Below are 16,497 nucleotides of genomic sequence, written 5' to 3' on the forward strand. Positions count from 1 at the left end.
GTTTAATGGGTCATGTTTGCAGTTTTATCATAGAGTGCTTAAATTTTCAACAGTCGATTATTTTGGGGTATTGTCTCCCCAAAACACACCTTTGTGGTGTTCAAGATCAAATGGTAAGTTAAAAAAAAAATTGAGTAGGAAGAACAGCCCAGGTGATAATAGGAGCAGACCCCCAGGTATATTTGATCCATGTGAAGCATGAACGTAGCTTCAGAAATGCCTAAAACCTTTCTGTGTGAATGCACAAGGAGAGGAAATAAAATAACTGTCTTATTTCCTAGTTTGACACAAACTAAAAAATACAAGTTTCACCAGGGAAAAGAAACATGAATTGGGAAAATAACAATTCTTGCTGAAGTGAAATTTTCCTATACATTATTTATAAAATATTGAAGAGAAATGTAACAATAATTCATTGATTAAAACAGGAAAAGAAGCCAGTATATTATGATTCTCTAGGAAAATCAATGCAGTTATGAGAATGCTTTTTGACCAGATGGGAGGCAGAGTATGAATTATCAACTAGGGATCCAACCAAGGGAACACAGTGACTTAAGGACAAAAAATACTGTATATGTAGCCAGATACCCTGTAAAAGGGATAAAAGCTTCACTTAAAATTAAGTCATTCATTGATAGGTACAGTATCTTCTTTCCAGTGAATTTTTTTTTAATGTTATTAATGCTGCTGATGGTTTATTCAAATCATTGCCTGCTACAGTGGTATCTGGAAATCCAGACTATATTCTTTGGGAGGAAGCTGAACAAATGATAGAACTTCTGATATCCAGTTGTCTGGGATAAACTGGGCATACACTTTTGCACACTGAAAAGACTAGCTATAGACTCTCTGGCCAGTATCACTGAGTGAAGCCTGGACCTATGGGACTATCTCAGTCACAGAAGAGATCAAAATAGTTATATCAATTATTATAGTAAGGAGAGGTACTAATGGATCGATAGTAATTGGCAAAAGATAATTTATAGTAACAACAAGGGGAAAAAGAAACAATGAAGTATTTTAATTTTTCACATCTGTATCCCAAATAAAAAAGAACATTGTTGGAAATTTGGGCTCGCTCCATAGTTTGGCTATGGTTGATAATGTTGCTATAAACATCAGGGTACAGGTACCACTTGGCACCTGTATTTTTGTATCCTTTGGGTAAATACCCAGTAGTGCATGCTGGATTATAGAGAAGTTCCATTTTTAACGTTTTGAGGAACCTCCATACTGTTCTCTAGAGTGGCTGTACCAGTTTGCATTCCCACCAACAGTGAGGGGGGTTCCTTTTTCTCCACATCCTCACCAACACATGATGTTTCTTGTGTTGTTCATTTTAGCCATTCTGACATGTGTGAGGTGATCTCTCATTGTAGTTTTGATTTGTATTTCCCTGATGATGAGTGATGTTGAGCGTCGTTTCATGTGTCTATTAGCCATCTGGATGTCTTCTTTGGAGGTGTGTCTATTTGTGTCTTCTACCCATTTCTTAACTAGATTATTTGTGTCTTGGTGTTGATTTTGGTAAGTTCTTTATAGATTTTAGATATAACACTCTATCAAAATGGATAAAGAAGATGAGATACACACACATATATATACACACACATATATAGACACACAATGGAATACTACTCAGCCATCAGAAGATGAAATCTTGGGGCACCTGGGTGGCTCAGTGGGTTAAAGCCTTTGCCTTTGGCTCAGGTCATGATCCCAGGGTCCTGGGATTGAGCCCCATATTGGGCTCTCTGTTCAGCAGGGAGCGTGCTCCCCCCCTCCCCCACTTTCTGCCTGCCTCTCTGCCTGCCTGTGATCTCTGCCTGTCAAATAAATAAATAGAATCTTAAAAAAAAAAAAAGAAAAGAAAAGAAAATGAACTCTTGCCATTTGCAACAACATGGATGAGGCTAGAGTGTATTATGCTATGTGAAATAAGTCAGATAGGGAAAGACAAATACTATATGATTTCCCTCATATGTGGAATTTTAGAAACAAAACAGAGGAACATATGGGAAGGGGGAAAAGAGGAAAACAAATCACAAGAGACTTTTAAAGATAAAGAACAATTGGAGGGTGATGCAGAGAGATGGGAGGAGGGTGGGTTAATGGGTAATGGGGATTAAGGAGGGCCCTTTGGGATGAACACTGGTTGTTATATGTAAGTGATAAATCACTGAATTCTACTCCTAAAACCAATATTGCATTTGTACATTAACTAACTAGAATTTAAATAAAAACTTGAAAAGAAAAAAAAAGAATATTGTTGCAATCAGAAGTTGCCTTATTTATAATCAAGTCATCTTGGTTATAAAATAAATACAGTCACCTTGTCCCTGGGAGTCAGTGGATCAATTTTGTGTTCTGGGAGTTTGTCAGGGATGAATCACTCTTCTTCTTCCCTTCCTACAGTGGGGCAGGATGTCTTTCACTGATCATACTTTTGAAAGGAAAGGAGGAAATCTCACTGATGCGATGCTGGAAAACCATTATGTGTAATAGCTGATTCTTACAGTAAATACAAAAGATTTTGTTGAAAAACAACTTCGGTTAAACTCTTATAGTTCTGAAATTTTTTTCTTCCTGGGCTATTTAAAAAATCAATTTATATTAAGAAGACTCTCTCCTCCTAGGCTGAGGGCATGTGCTATGGAACTGAGAGCAAAAGGAAGGTTGTACACAGTTGTTAGTGAAGCTGAGATAAGGTTTGGGAGTCCATGGGGGAATCTCTGAAGGTTTCTGTGCAAGGGCGCAACACAGTTTATCTCTAGCACCATGATTTTATTATTTCGTGGTTGTAAACTCCTCTAGTTGAAGATCGTTAAGAAAAACAATATTTATTGGTTGCATAGCCTGCCATTGTGCTAGATGTTTTCAATCATTATCTCACAGATTCTTTATCTGAGAGAGAGAAGAACAATACTTACCCTTTATCTTTACAGGTAAAGAAGCTGAAGTTTGGAGTATTAAGTGACTTATCCACTGTCACAAAGGCAAAAAGGGAGCAAAGTTCTTTCTAGCTCCAAAATACACTCTTCTCTACTCTCCCCACCTTCTTCTTATTTTAGAAAATGTCCATGGGTCTGTTGTTGTTTAAGGTTATAACACTATGGGGCAGGCTTAGTGTCTCTATGTTAGGTCTTACTGCTCACGTACAAGGGCTGGAGAAGACTGTGGTGCTCTTTGGTAGTCTGGAGAAGTGAGTAAAAACAGTTAGGACAGTCCTGCCCCTTCCAGATATCTGCGGCAGCAAGAAAGAGAGATTGGGGGCTGGGGAAGAATAGCCCAGGGCAGTGGTACATGTGGTAAGTCAAGGGGCTTCTAGAGTCTTGGTCATGTAGCCTACAGCCATGAAACCTAATGTCCCTTGGTTTTCTCATTCATAAAATGGGAAAAGGAAAGTTTCCCTGCTCTCTTTGGGGTGCCATGAAGGATGAAGAAATGTATCTAGGACACAGTAAAAAAAAAACCCCAAAACTATTCTAGGTTACATATGCATGATAATTTATTTTCCATATTTCCTTTTGAAAGGTAGAATTCTTACTTCTCTTTTTCTAAACGTCCCTCTTCATGGGGTGGCAACATGAAATTGAGTCATCTCAGTTCATGGAACTACTAAAAGTTGATTTAGAAAAAAAATCACTATTAAGAGGTAAAAAGCACTTTATAGCCTTTTTATTTTTTCCATTTTTGTGACACTAATATTAATAATAATAGATTGCTTTTATATTGATACAGAGCTGCTCACAAAGAGCTACAGTACTTTGTATGTAATATCTTCTACATTATCAATTGCAGGCTAGGCTTTTCCTTGGAATTAAATGAAATTTGTTCTCTGATCCTTTCCCCCTTCTTGTCCAGCTTAAACGAAATTACAGAGAACGTTTTAGAGCTGCTGGCTCCTTCACTTTGGCTGCACAGTTAGGGACTATGAAGTAGGGAGGAAATGGAAAGTTCGGCTTTGTAATGCCACCTGCTTTGGTTTTCTTTTTGATATTCCTCTGGCTATTTGGAGTCTTTTCTGGTTCCATACAAGTTTTAGGATTATTTGTTCCAGCTCTGTGAAAAATGTCAATGGCATTTTGATAGGGATTGCACTGAATGTGTAGATTCCTCTGGGTAGCATAGACATTTTAGTAGTATTTATTCTTCCAATCCATGAGCATGGAATGGAATGTTTTTCCATTTCTTTGTGTCTTCTTCAATTTCTTTCATGAGTATTCTGCAGTTTTCTGAGTAAGGTCCTTTGTCTCTTTGGTTAGATTTATTCCTAGGTATCTTATGTTTTTCGATGCAATTGTAAAAGGGATCAACTCCTTAATTTCTCTTTCTTCTTTCTCATTGTTAGTGTATAGAAATGCAACCGATTTCTATGCATTGATTTTACATCCTGCCACTTTGCTGAATTCCTGTATGTGTTCTAGAGTTTTGGGGTGGAGTCCTTTGGGTTTTTCACATGGAATATGATGTCATCTGTGAAGAGTGAGAGTTTGACTTCTTTGCATATTTGGAAGACTTTTATTTCTTTTTGTTGTCTGATTGCTGGGGCTAGGATTTCTAGTACAATGTTGAACAACAGTGATAATAGTAGACATCCCTGCCATGTTTTTGACCTTAGGGAAAGCTCTCAGTTTTTCCCCATTGAGAATGACATTTGCTGTGGGTTTTTAGTATATGTATTTTATGATACTGAGGCATGTTCCTACTATCCCTACACTGTGAAAAGTTTTAGTCAAGAAAGGATATATACTTTGTCAAATGCTCTTTCTGCATCTATTGAGAAGATCATATGGCTCTTGTCCTTTTGTAATGTAGTGTATCATGTTGATTGATTTGCAGATGTTGAACCACCCTTATGGCCCAGGAATAAATCCCACTTGGTCATGGTATATAATCCTTTTAATGTACTGTTGAACCCTATTGGCTAGTATCCAGGTTAGAGTTTTGGCATCTATGTCCATCGGGGATATTGGTCTGTAATTCCCCCCCCCCTTTTTTTTTCAGAGCTTTTATATTTGAGTTTATTCTTCATTTAACTTTCAAAACACTACTATAGTTGAATATTAAAACAAAAACAATAGCAAGTAGTGAGCTATGATTATAGTCCTTCACTCATTCACTACTGCACATAAAATGCCAGCAGTGTTATTCACTGGCCCCATTAAGAGGTCTGACACTGACCACCACCCCTGGGATGATGTTCATCATCCTCATATGCTTCCCCATTGTAATGGCACCATCTTTCCTGATTTGGATCAAAGTCCACCAGTTCTACCTGATCCATTTCATCAGTCTCTTCTACTTCCTTCCTCTCAGGTAGGAGTTTTTCCAGCAAAGAGAGTTTATCAGTAGACAGAAAGCCATTCTCAGGAAAATTTACCTTAAATTCGATGATGAGGTGACCCTTCTCATATGGCCTACAATAAATTGGCATGCCTTCATTTAGCACACACTTGATATCTCCATGCTTGACAATTTGATCTGGATGAGAGGTGATGACAACGGTTCGGTTGTCAAGAGTAGATATTGGCTTTTGAAAACCGCACAGTGCTTCAACCAGCTGTATGTCCATACACATGAAAAGGTCTTCTCCTTGCCGAGTAAAAACAGCATGGTCCTTCTGATCTAAAACAATGATAATATCTCCTGGTTCCAGTCCTGGTTCTTGGTCGCCCTCACCATGGAATGTTATCTTCTGGCCATCTTTCATGCCTTTGTCAATATGAACTAGAATCTTCTTCTCTCGAACTATCTTCCTTCCATTGCAGCTTTTACATCTATCTTTAGGACTGATCCGTTCCCCATGGCCCTGGCACTCCATGCACACAGACTGAATTTGCTGAACCATTCCAGGTCCTATCTGATAAATTCTTATTTGCATTCCAGTACCTCGGCAATTGGGACAACACTCAACTGCTCCTTTCTTACCACCTCAGTCTTCACATTTATCGCAAATCACATTCTTTTGCAGAGCTAGTTTTCTTGTTGCACCATTATAGAAATCTTCTAAGGTTACTGAGAGCTGATGCATAACATTTTTACCTCTCCTTTCTCTCTGCATTCTTCCTCCTCCTCCAAAAAACATATCAAAGATGTCCATGGGGGAGCCAAAACCACCACCAGTTCCACCTTCTTTAATTGCCTGTTCACCTCCTTTGTCATATAATTCCCTTTTCTTTGAATCAGAGAGTACTTCATAAGCTTGAGAAATCTGTTTAAATTTCTCTCCTTCATTTGGATTCTTATCAGGGTGGTACTTCACAGCCAGATTCCTGTAGGCCTTTTTCAGTTCTTCTTGGGTGGCATTGGGTTTGACCCCCAAAACATCATAATAAGTGGTTTCTTTCACCATTTTCTACAGCCGGTGAGAGGGCCGAGGCCGATGTGGGGGAGCGGGAAGGAGTGCATTGCTGGGTGCAGCTCGGGTAGCCGCCGCTCCTCCACGTCTCACCGAGCGTTCTGGAAAGTTCCGCTGTAATTCCCCTTTTTGATGGGGTCTTTGTCTGGTTTGGGGATAAAGGTAATCCTGGTCTCATAGAAAGAGTTTGGAAGTTTCTCCTCCATTTCTATTTTTTGAAACAGCTTCAGAACAGGTATTAATTCTTTAAACGTTTGGTAGAATTCCCCTGGGAAGCCATCCGGCCCTGGGCTCTTGTTTATTGGGAGATTTTTGATTACTGCTTTAACTTTCTTCCTGGTTATGGGTCTCTTCAGGTTTTCTCTTTCTTCCTGTTTCAGTTTTAGTAGTTTATATGTCTGTAGGAATGCATCTATTTCTTCCAGATTGCCTAAATTGTTGGCATATAATTGCTCATAATATGTTCTTGTGATTTTTTGTATTTCTTCAGTGTTGGTTGTGATCTCTTCTCTTTCATTCATGCTTTTATTTATTTGGGTCCTCTTTTTTTTCTTTTTGATAAGCCTGGCCAGAGGTTTATCAATCTTACTAATTCTTTTAAAGAACCAGCTCCTAATTTTGTTGATGTGATCTGTTCTGCTGTTCTTTTGGTTTCTATTTCATTGACTTCTGCTCTAATCTTTAATAAGTCTTTTCTCTTCCTGTTTTTAAGCTTCATTTATTGTTCTTTTTCTAGCTCCCTTAGGTGTAAGGTTAGGTTATATATTCAAGACCTTTCTTGTTTCTTGAGAAAGGCTTGCATTGTTATACACTTCCCTCTTAGGACTGCCTTTGCTGCAACCCAAAGGTTTTGAACAGTTGTGTTTTCATTTTCCTTTGTTTCCATTTTTTAAAAATTCTTGTTAATTTCCCGGTTGACCCATTCATTCTTTAGTAGGATGCTCTCTAACCTCCTTGAATTTGAGTTCTTTCCAAATTTCCTCTGTGATTGAGTTTTGGTTTCAGAGCATTGCAGTCTGAGAATATGCAGAGAATGATCCCAATCTTTTGGTAATAGTTGAGACCTGATTTATGACTCAGTATAGGATCTATTTAGGAGAATGTTTCATATGCATTCAAAAGCAATGTCTATTCTGTTGCTTTAGGATGGAAAGCTCAGAATACATCAGTAAAGTTCATCTAGTCTGGTGTGTCATTTAAAGCCCTTGTTTCCTTTTCTGCTGAGATGATCTGTCTGTTGCAGTGAGTGGGGTGTTAAAGTCCCCTACTATTATTGTATTATTATTGATGTGCTTCTTTAATTTTCTTATTAATTGGTTTATAAAAATGGCTGCTCCCATGTTAGGGGCATAAGTATTTACAACTGTTAGATCTTCTTGTTGCATAGGCACTTTAATTATGATATAGTATCCTTTCTCATCTTTTATTACAGTCTTTGGTTTAAAATCTAATTTGCCTGATATAAAGATTATCACCCAGCTTTCTTTTAATGTCCATTAGCATGCTAAATTCCTCACTTTCCATTCCCTCACTTTCAGTCTGGAGGGGTCTTTGGGTCTAAAATGGGTCTCTTACAGACAGCATATAGATAGGTCTTGTTTTTTTAATCCAATCAGATACCCTGTGTCTTTTGATTGGGGCATTTAGCTTATTTACTTTCAGAGTAACTATTGAAAGATATGAATTTAGTGCCACTGTATTATCTGTAAAGTTCTTGTTTCTGAAGATTGTCTCTGTTTCTATTGATTGTTGCTGTTTCCTTTCTGTCTGTTACTTTTGGGCTCTCTCTCTTTGCTTAAAGGATCCCCTTTACTATCTCTTGCAGGGTTGGTTTGGTGACCACAAATCCCTTTATTTTCTGTTTGTCCCGGAAGCTTTTTATCTTTCCTATTTTGAATGATAGCCTAGCTGGATACAGTATTCTTGGCTGCATATTTTTTTCATTTAGCAACTTGAATATATCATGCCAGTCCCCTCTGGTGTGCCAGGTCTTTGTGGATAGGTATGCTACCAACAAAATGTTTCTACCTTTGTTGGTTATGACATTTTTGTCCCTGAGCTGCTTTCAGGATTTTCTCTCTGTCTCTGAGATTTGCAAGTTTCACTATTACATATCATGGTGTTGACCTATTTTTATTGATTTTTAAATGGGGTTCTCTATACCTCTTGGACTTGAATGCCTGTTTCCTTCCCCAGATTAGGGAAATTTTCTGCTATAATTTGTGTAAATATACCTTCTGTCCCCTCCTCCACTCTCTTTCCTCTTCTTCTGGGATCCCAATTATTCACGTGTCGTTTCATTTTATGATATCACTTATCTCTCAGATTCTCCCCTTGTGATATAGTAATTTTTTATCTCTCTTTTTCTCAGCTTTTTTATTCTCCATCATTTTGTCTTCTATATCACTAATTCTCTCTTCAGCTTTCTATATCACTAATTCTCTCTTCAGCTCATTTATCCTAGCAGTTAGAGCCTCCATTTTTTATTGCATCTCATTAATAAACTTTTTGATTCTGACTTGATTATAGTTCTTTTATTTCTCCAGAAAGGGATTCTCTAGGGTCTTGTATGCTTTTTTTTCAAGCTCAACTAATATCTTTATAGTCATTATTCTGAACTCTAGTTCTTGACATCTTATTTATATCCATACTGATTAAGTACCTGGTAGTCAATACTGCCTCTTGTTCTCTTTTTTGAGGTGATTTTTTCATCTTGTATTTCCTCCAGAAAGTGGTCACTTTTCTATTTGTAGAGTTGCAGCTATTTTTTTCTTAGATATCTGGTTGAGTTTGTTTGTGTTCAGAATGACTTAATAGCTATCTAGCTGATTCTTGGGACCAGATGAAACTAAGGTCTCCTATACCTCCACCATCTTTGATTATTCTGCAGATAATGTATTTATTACTAGCACATTCTCAATTTCCTCCTTTCTTTCCTCCCTTCCTTTTTCTTCCTCCCTTCCACTTTCTCCTTTCCTTCCTCCCTCTTTTCTGCCCTTCCTCCATTCCTCCCTCCATCCTTCCAGTATTCTTTCCCCTGATGAGGGTCCTTTACTCCTTTCCTGCACTTCTTTTTCCTTTCCTATTTCTGTCTCTTTCTTCCTCTTGTCCTTCCTTCCCTAGGACACAAAGGGAGCAAGACCCAATCCTGCCCCCACAGAGTTTACCTTCAAATGGAGAAGATTCTCCTTTACAACCTTGTTTGTGTAACTTTCATAAAATAATCATGATATGTACACACCTCTTATCTTCACACCAGAGTTTGAAAGCCATCTCTAGCCATATACTTACAGCTATGGAAAACCGCTGAATGTTTTCATCCTCACAGTCTTGGATGACCTTATTTAGTTGATGGTTGTCATGGGACTCCCCATCAGTCACAATTACCATGACTTTTTTAACTCCCCTTCTGGCACCCCGAGCTTCAGTGAAAGCCTCCTTCCTGAAGTGAACACAGAGGAAAGAGAAGCAAATAAAACACCATCCCGAGGTTAGGCAAATGGTAAATGAAAGAAAAACACTGACAACTCTAGTTAGAACAGTGCTGTCCCTCCAAGATCAACATTCACAACCATTATTCAAGCTGGGAGGCATGATGATTGTTATTTGTAATAGTTTTAGATTTCTCCCAGATGATGAAGAGGTCACCATTTTACTAATCATCACATATCCCATATACAAAGGGCAGCAGTATTTCATTCTTTGGAAACTTCTCAGGGAAGGTATGACTAGAGTACACATCAGATCTGGAGAAGTTCAGATCTTAAATACTTGCTCAGCCACTCTTTTCTCTATAAACACTCATCTTTTATTCTGCTTTTGGCAGAAGTTTTTGCTTTGTCTTCACTTCCACCACATCTACTCTGATGTTTATAAAACAATATGGAAATCCTCTGTGCTGAGTTGACAAGAAGGGAGAAAAAAGAATTTTGTATGGCTGTGAATGCTTGAGAGTTTTCTTGGATATGGAGGAAAATTGAACATAGCAATGAAAGACTGCTGATGGCTGTGGTCTGAGTCAGTGATAGAGGAGGGCTGTGGGGCACAAGAGTGGATGGAGTACCTATGAAAGTTGTGGTCTGAACTAGGTTTTAGGATACTGGTTGCTGGGTGTGGGGTGGAAGAAAGTGGAACAAAAAGAAAATGAAAATGCTATAACCTAACTGCAAAAACGGAATTTTTTATTTAATTCAAAAAGCATTTATGGAAAGAGATGGAAGAGAAGTGAAATTAACAATTTTTGTTGTCTTGTGCTTCTACACACACACACACACACGGGCATATTTTTTTTCTATTTTCTTTTACTCACTCACATTCCTTTCTGGAGTCAAGTATATTTTACTTAGGAATGAAACAATGAAAAGATTTCATATATTTTTTAGATCTTTGTATAAAATGCAGCAATCATTATGCTGAATGATCCCTTTCAATATTTTTCCTTGGTCATGAGGACAAACAGCTGCAGTTTTTGATATGCCCAAAAAACACTTCTCTTAAACTAACCTTCCAAAGGGTTTGCACAATATACATTAGTTTTACTGTAGATACACAGTAAATATACACAATAGTAGGTAATTTGTGAGCAGGCTAAAAGATCTTGGTGATGTGAGCAAAGGGATTTTATCTCTGGTTATTTTCCTTTGAAAGGCTTGAATGTAAATGTGAGAAGTTGTTAACAATTGTTGATTTGTTTGGTCAATACATAGGATTTTGTTATACTATTTTTTACATTTTTAAATTTTTGTTATAATTTTCAAAATAAAGAAGCTATTTTTAAAAAAGTAGGCCATTAGGGAAATACATATCTCTGCCCTCTACATTATAAAGATAGATTTTCTGACTTCTTTATATGTACAAACAAAGGTGAAAACAGATGTTAAAGTCCAGTCTTTAAATGAAATCCAGATATGGATATCATATAAGATTCAATCCTTTTTGCAGTCCTAACTCCTTAGAGGATCATCAAAACTTCCTAATTCTCTTAAAGATCCAGGCCATTACTGAAGGAACCTCAACCAGTGGAGATAATTAAAAGACATTTCTTAAAGAAAACCTGGTAGATCTAAACAAGGGTTGGTTTTATATAACATAAGAGTAGCCAGCCACTGGCAGAACTCCTGCGTACACTCTCTCTGTTTCAAATATCTTCAGCAAATTGCCATTTACCCCCAAATACTAACACCCAGTGAAAATAGAAGTTAAGCATTCTAACAAATTAAAAATACTGTTTGTAACTGGCCCTGCCAAAAGAACAATTAAAAATATGCTTCAATGTGAAAAACTAATATACAAGAAAGATACTTAGTAATACCATTATAGAGTTTTATTTATATACAAAACTCAATAAACTATGTGTCCTACAGCTAGACCCTTTGTGAAACATGTAGGCAAAAACCATATAGGGTCATGGTATTTAGAGTGTATTTATGCAGAAGCAAAGCAGCCAGAATATTTCTTCAGTTAGTTTTCAAAGATGAATATTCATTCTTAAGTGGTTGCCTTTGGAAAATACACAGCTCCCTACAGGCTCAGAGCTTTTAAAGAACACTTTGATTTACTTTGAATGTGCAGTCACATTTAGTCAATTATTTAAGAGGGTGCATTTAGTACACCTCAACATGTGCACTCTTCGTGCATGCAAACTGGTGATCCTACAGGCAGGTAAATGTAAAATTACCCCATCTGTTTGTGGTTATTTTCTCTTGAGCTCCATGTAAGTAGAACCACATGCTTCTCTAACACTTACCAGTCCAATGCTGCATGTAAAATTTTAAATTTTTGAATATCCAACTCATTCTTTAGAATATCCATATTAACTATTTTAACCCCCTTAAAATACTGATCTTAGCAGGCAGGTGAAATGAAAGTGTGGCTAATTAGCTCTTTAAAACCAGAAGAGAGTCCAAAAGTTGAAGACACTTAACAGAAGGATCCTTAATATTAGTCAAACTTTATTAGATTTCCTGTGATTTTGGTATTGTTTAGTTTTTGTTCAGAACCTTACTAGCTTTAAAGGCAAATCAGGAAGAAAAATAGCAAGAGATGAAAGAGTTGAATGCAGTTGGCAAAAATACAGAAAAAAATGTTTTACATTGTAATCGAAGTAGAGTTCTGTAGCTTCTCATAGAATGAAGTTCAACCAGAGTGGACATGTGCTCTCCACGGACAGTAGGAGGAAGAAAGGGATGTAAAGTAGAGGTGATTTGGAGAAAGGAAGAAAGTGTGCATGAATGATGAAGTTCTTACAACTCCTTTTAATCTTTGCACTGAAAATATTGTCAAATACAGGAATATTGAACTTGACCTCTTAAAAACTGTTACTTGAGAGTTCAATAGCCCTAAACCAGGTACTGTAAAATTATGGACATATTAGGACATAAATACTGTGGAGTAGAAGTGGATGAATATTATCCTTTTTTTAAAAAAATGAGATTCCTAGAAACTGTAAACAAAGAACAAAGGGAAAAGATATTCACTAATATTATGTCTTAGTACCCAAGAACATGATGCAGCAGACTATAGCAATTTTTGTGACTGAATTTTCCATCATTCAACCTTCAGAATAAGAGGAAAGATATGAAGGGTGGGGAGACTATATCATAGAAAAACTTGGTCCTAAACCTGTTAGCTAATCAATGGGATCTAGTTTTTAAAAAGATGGCTTTAAATCTTGTCAAGGTAAATACTCAATCAACACTTCAAAGGGCTTGATTGTGAGTAGTTATTTTTGCAGTCTTTTACTTTGATTTATTTTTTAGTCCACATACCTGGCTGTGTCTATTCCAAGGGCTGTCATAGTCTGGCGGCCACCTCTCTGGATTATTTTATTTGCTGCAACAAGTACCTCTTCCGTTGAGGAGTACTTATTGAGGTTGAACTCATGGGTTACGTTTTCTCCATACTGTACAATTCCAACCTGAAATACCAAGCCCACTGTGAGTTAGCCACCTAGTAATGTTCCATTATCAATTTTCTTTATTTATTTAAAGATGTGGATCGAATATACATTTTTGTCTTTCAGTTTAAAAATTCATCAGTTTCATGAGTTTAAAATCATGAAAATGATTTTATCGTTTATCATAAAATCAGTTTAAAATTCATCAATTCATGAGTTTAAAAATTCATCAGTACACAAATCCTTCTCTTTTGACAGCAATAACCATTGCTACATGTGGATAGTTACAGCCCAGAGAACAAGAATGATAGTGCTGTTATTAAACTTCTCAAACAATTGGTTTATTTCTTCAGTAGTTTCTACTGAATGGGTCTGGCAGGCCTTGGGGGTGGGTGTAGAAGGTGCTGTATGCTGACCTGCTCTCTGCCTTCATGGAGCTTCTAAACTAGACAGAGACATAGAGTTTCAACCCATGATCATTCCAATGCATGTTCAACTGTGGAGAGGGCTGTATTGGAAAAGCTGCTTAGCAAGGAGAACCCAAGGTCCTACTTCAGAAGAGGCTCAGGAAAGCCTCTTAGAAGTGATATTCAAGTTAAGACTGAAAGTGCAAGGAGGGTGGAAACCTACTCTGGATGGAGGCTGAGTGGGAGGATGGGATCCACACAAGGGGAATCTGTATGTCCAGAAGAGGAGATGAGCAAAAAGCAGGGATGTCCTGAGAGCCAAAAGGAAGTCAGTAAGCCTGGACCAGGCTGTGAGGGGAAGTGAAACAAGATGAGTCTGGATGAGTAATAAGTGGGGCATGTATCTGGGGAGGGCTCATACGTGCTTCAGGCTTTATCTAGCTCAGATGTAGTTTCATTTCTCTTCTGCCATCCCTTCTCACCACCATCCCGTTTCATGTTCTCTGTCTTCCCTTTCTTTGTCTTGCCTCCCTCCTTTCACTCTGTCTTTTGCATAGACTGGATAATGTGGGCAGCTAACTGCAGAGCCACCGTAGAGTAAAATGATACAGAGGGTAAAGTGTCCTCAGATTTGATTTCTCTTGCTCCTTATTCTTCTCCTCTCCCCTAGAGATGCCCATTTTTCTTATTCATTTTTAATACCTTTCTTTAAATGTTGATGTGAACCAATAGACTAATCTACATCAAGAATTGTGACCGAAGATAACTTTTTATTTAATTTTCTTTCCCCAAAATTCAAGATTCAGAGGATTCTACACCCAAAGGAATGTTTTTTTTTTTTTTTTAAGATTTTATTTATTTATTTGACCAACAGAGATCACGAGTAGGCAGAGAGACGGGCAGAGAGAGAGGGGGAAGGAGGCTCCCTGCTGAGCAGAGAGCCTGATGCGGGGCTCGATCCCAGGACCCTGGGATCATGACCTGAGCTGAAGGCAGAGGCTTCACTGAGCCACCCAGGCGCCCCCCAAAGGAATGTCTTAATGAAGAAATTCTGGGCACTACATTTCTTGGGTTGGGGAAGCTATTTGAGACAGGCTATTTTCTTTCCCAGGCAATTGTGTAGTTTGTTCATTGATAAAGTTGCCTCTTGCTTGCTTCAAACCCACCCTATTTCCAAGTCTGATCCTATTTCCAAGTGTCAAGGGGATCGACATCTACTTTCCAGCTTCCTTTGCAGATGTCACTGTTGTCAGAAATCTTCAGGCTTAATTACATGTTTGATTAAAAGGTACATTTCCACTACTGTGTCCTCTTGTAAGCCAGATGTATACTCTGGCATTTTCAGAAACCAATAAGAGAACCTTCCAATTTAAAATAATTTTTATTATCTTTGAGCTACCTTCTAGAGTACATTAGACATCTTGGAGCAATTAAGGCCACCATACTTAAATAAGAGTAGTATCCTATATTTTTAATGCTTTTAAAAACCTTTTTCCTAATTTATTCAGATTATAGTAACAGAAATTAGTACCATATTTTATAAATGAGGAATTTAGGTTTAGAATACCCTTCATGGCAGAGAAGGGTTCAGTCTAAGATGAGAATTCCTTATCCCTGGGCTTTTTCTATCACTCAACCTCCTCTCTACCAAAACACACCTCCCTTAAAGCCCTCACATTCTCTGTCACTTCAACCTGCTAGTTTCCACTAAAGGCTGCTACCTCCATCTGTAGTACCTCCAGGTGTACTAAATACTAAGTACTAAATACTGCAGCACCTCCATCTCAATTTCAAGTGTTCTTCAGTCTGGCCATTAACTTAAACTCATTTACATAGTATATCTAATTCATCAATTCCTTCACCACATGAAGACTTCTAATTAATTCAGAGATCCTACTTTTTTTTTAAACTTAGCCTAGATTCCATGGTCCATCACCATAATCATTTACTTGCAGACTTTAACTCCTTTAACCTTTTTCCCCTCCATTAATTCACTTGGCTAACTTCCAACTCTGGTTAAGTCCAAATATCTCCTTTTCTTTGCATGCTTCTGTGACACTAAATGTTTCAACACAGAAATCACACAACTTGTCGACTGGTTTCACTTTAAAGTTATGGCCATGGATCTCTAATGTGGTTGCACATAACACCACCCAACAGTCCGACTCCTTTGTACTAATGAATGCACTTTGCTCCATTTATTGAGTTCCATCAAATTCTAGTCCTAAGATTTAACTGTTCAGGAAAAAGAGAGTATCACACTGATACATGGGGAGGAGGTCACATGAAAAGAGGCAAACAGGTTGTTTTATGCCATAATATTTGACATTTGGAACACATTTTACATATCCTATAAAACCTTCTATGAACAATTGGATTACTGGACACCAGGAATAGCAGAAAAATTTTAGCTCCTTGGTAAATCAGAAATCAGTGCTTTATATCTCCTCTCTCTCTTTCTCTACCTACTTAACATATATCTCAGTTTTGTAAGTTTATTCCTTAGAGACTTTTTAACTGCCAGTTGCCTCACCCTTTCTTTCACTTTGTTTCTAACAACTCTACCTGACAGTCTCTTCAAATGACTGACTGCCCTTGGACTGCTAGAGTTGCTTTGCCCCAGAGGCTCAAAGAACCGGAAGTGCCTGTAAATTTTCTCCCTCCTCTCCATAGGCAATGTCTGAACCCAGGCAGCGAAAGACCGGTCCCTTGACTCAACTTGGAGCTTCCCTTCCAGATCAGCTTGAGGTCTTGATTTCACCTGAAATCACACCCTTGGTGGTCCTCAGTTGCTACTGTTTTGCTCTGCCAAATATCTTACCATTTTCTTTTAA

General features: G+C 37.7%; 1 protein-coding gene and 1 pseudogene across 2 annotated transcripts in view; both read right to left on the reverse strand.

Moving 5' to 3' along the window:
• Positions 1-16,497, reverse strand: part of ITGA1 (integrin subunit alpha 1) — a 165,284-nt gene that overhangs the window by 63,786 nt on the left and 85,001 nt on the right. For both annotated transcript variants that reach the window (XM_032337429.1, XM_032337430.1), the window contains exons 7-8: positions 13,129-13,277; positions 9,653-9,803 (exon numbers count right to left, since the gene is read on the reverse strand). In XM_032337429.1, the coding sequence (XP_032193320.1) occupies positions 9,653-9,803; positions 13,129-13,277 (300 nt within the window). The remainder of the gene's footprint in view (positions 1-9,652; positions 9,804-13,128; positions 13,278-16,497) is intronic.
• LOC116586905 lies at positions 4,984-6,429 on the reverse strand (annotated as a pseudogene).

This window comes from Mustela erminea, chromosome 3 (assembly GCF_009829155.1).
Source record: "Mustela erminea isolate mMusErm1 chromosome 3, mMusErm1.Pri, whole genome shotgun sequence".
NCBI lineage: Eukaryota > Metazoa > Chordata > Mammalia > Carnivora > Mustelidae > Mustela > Mustela erminea.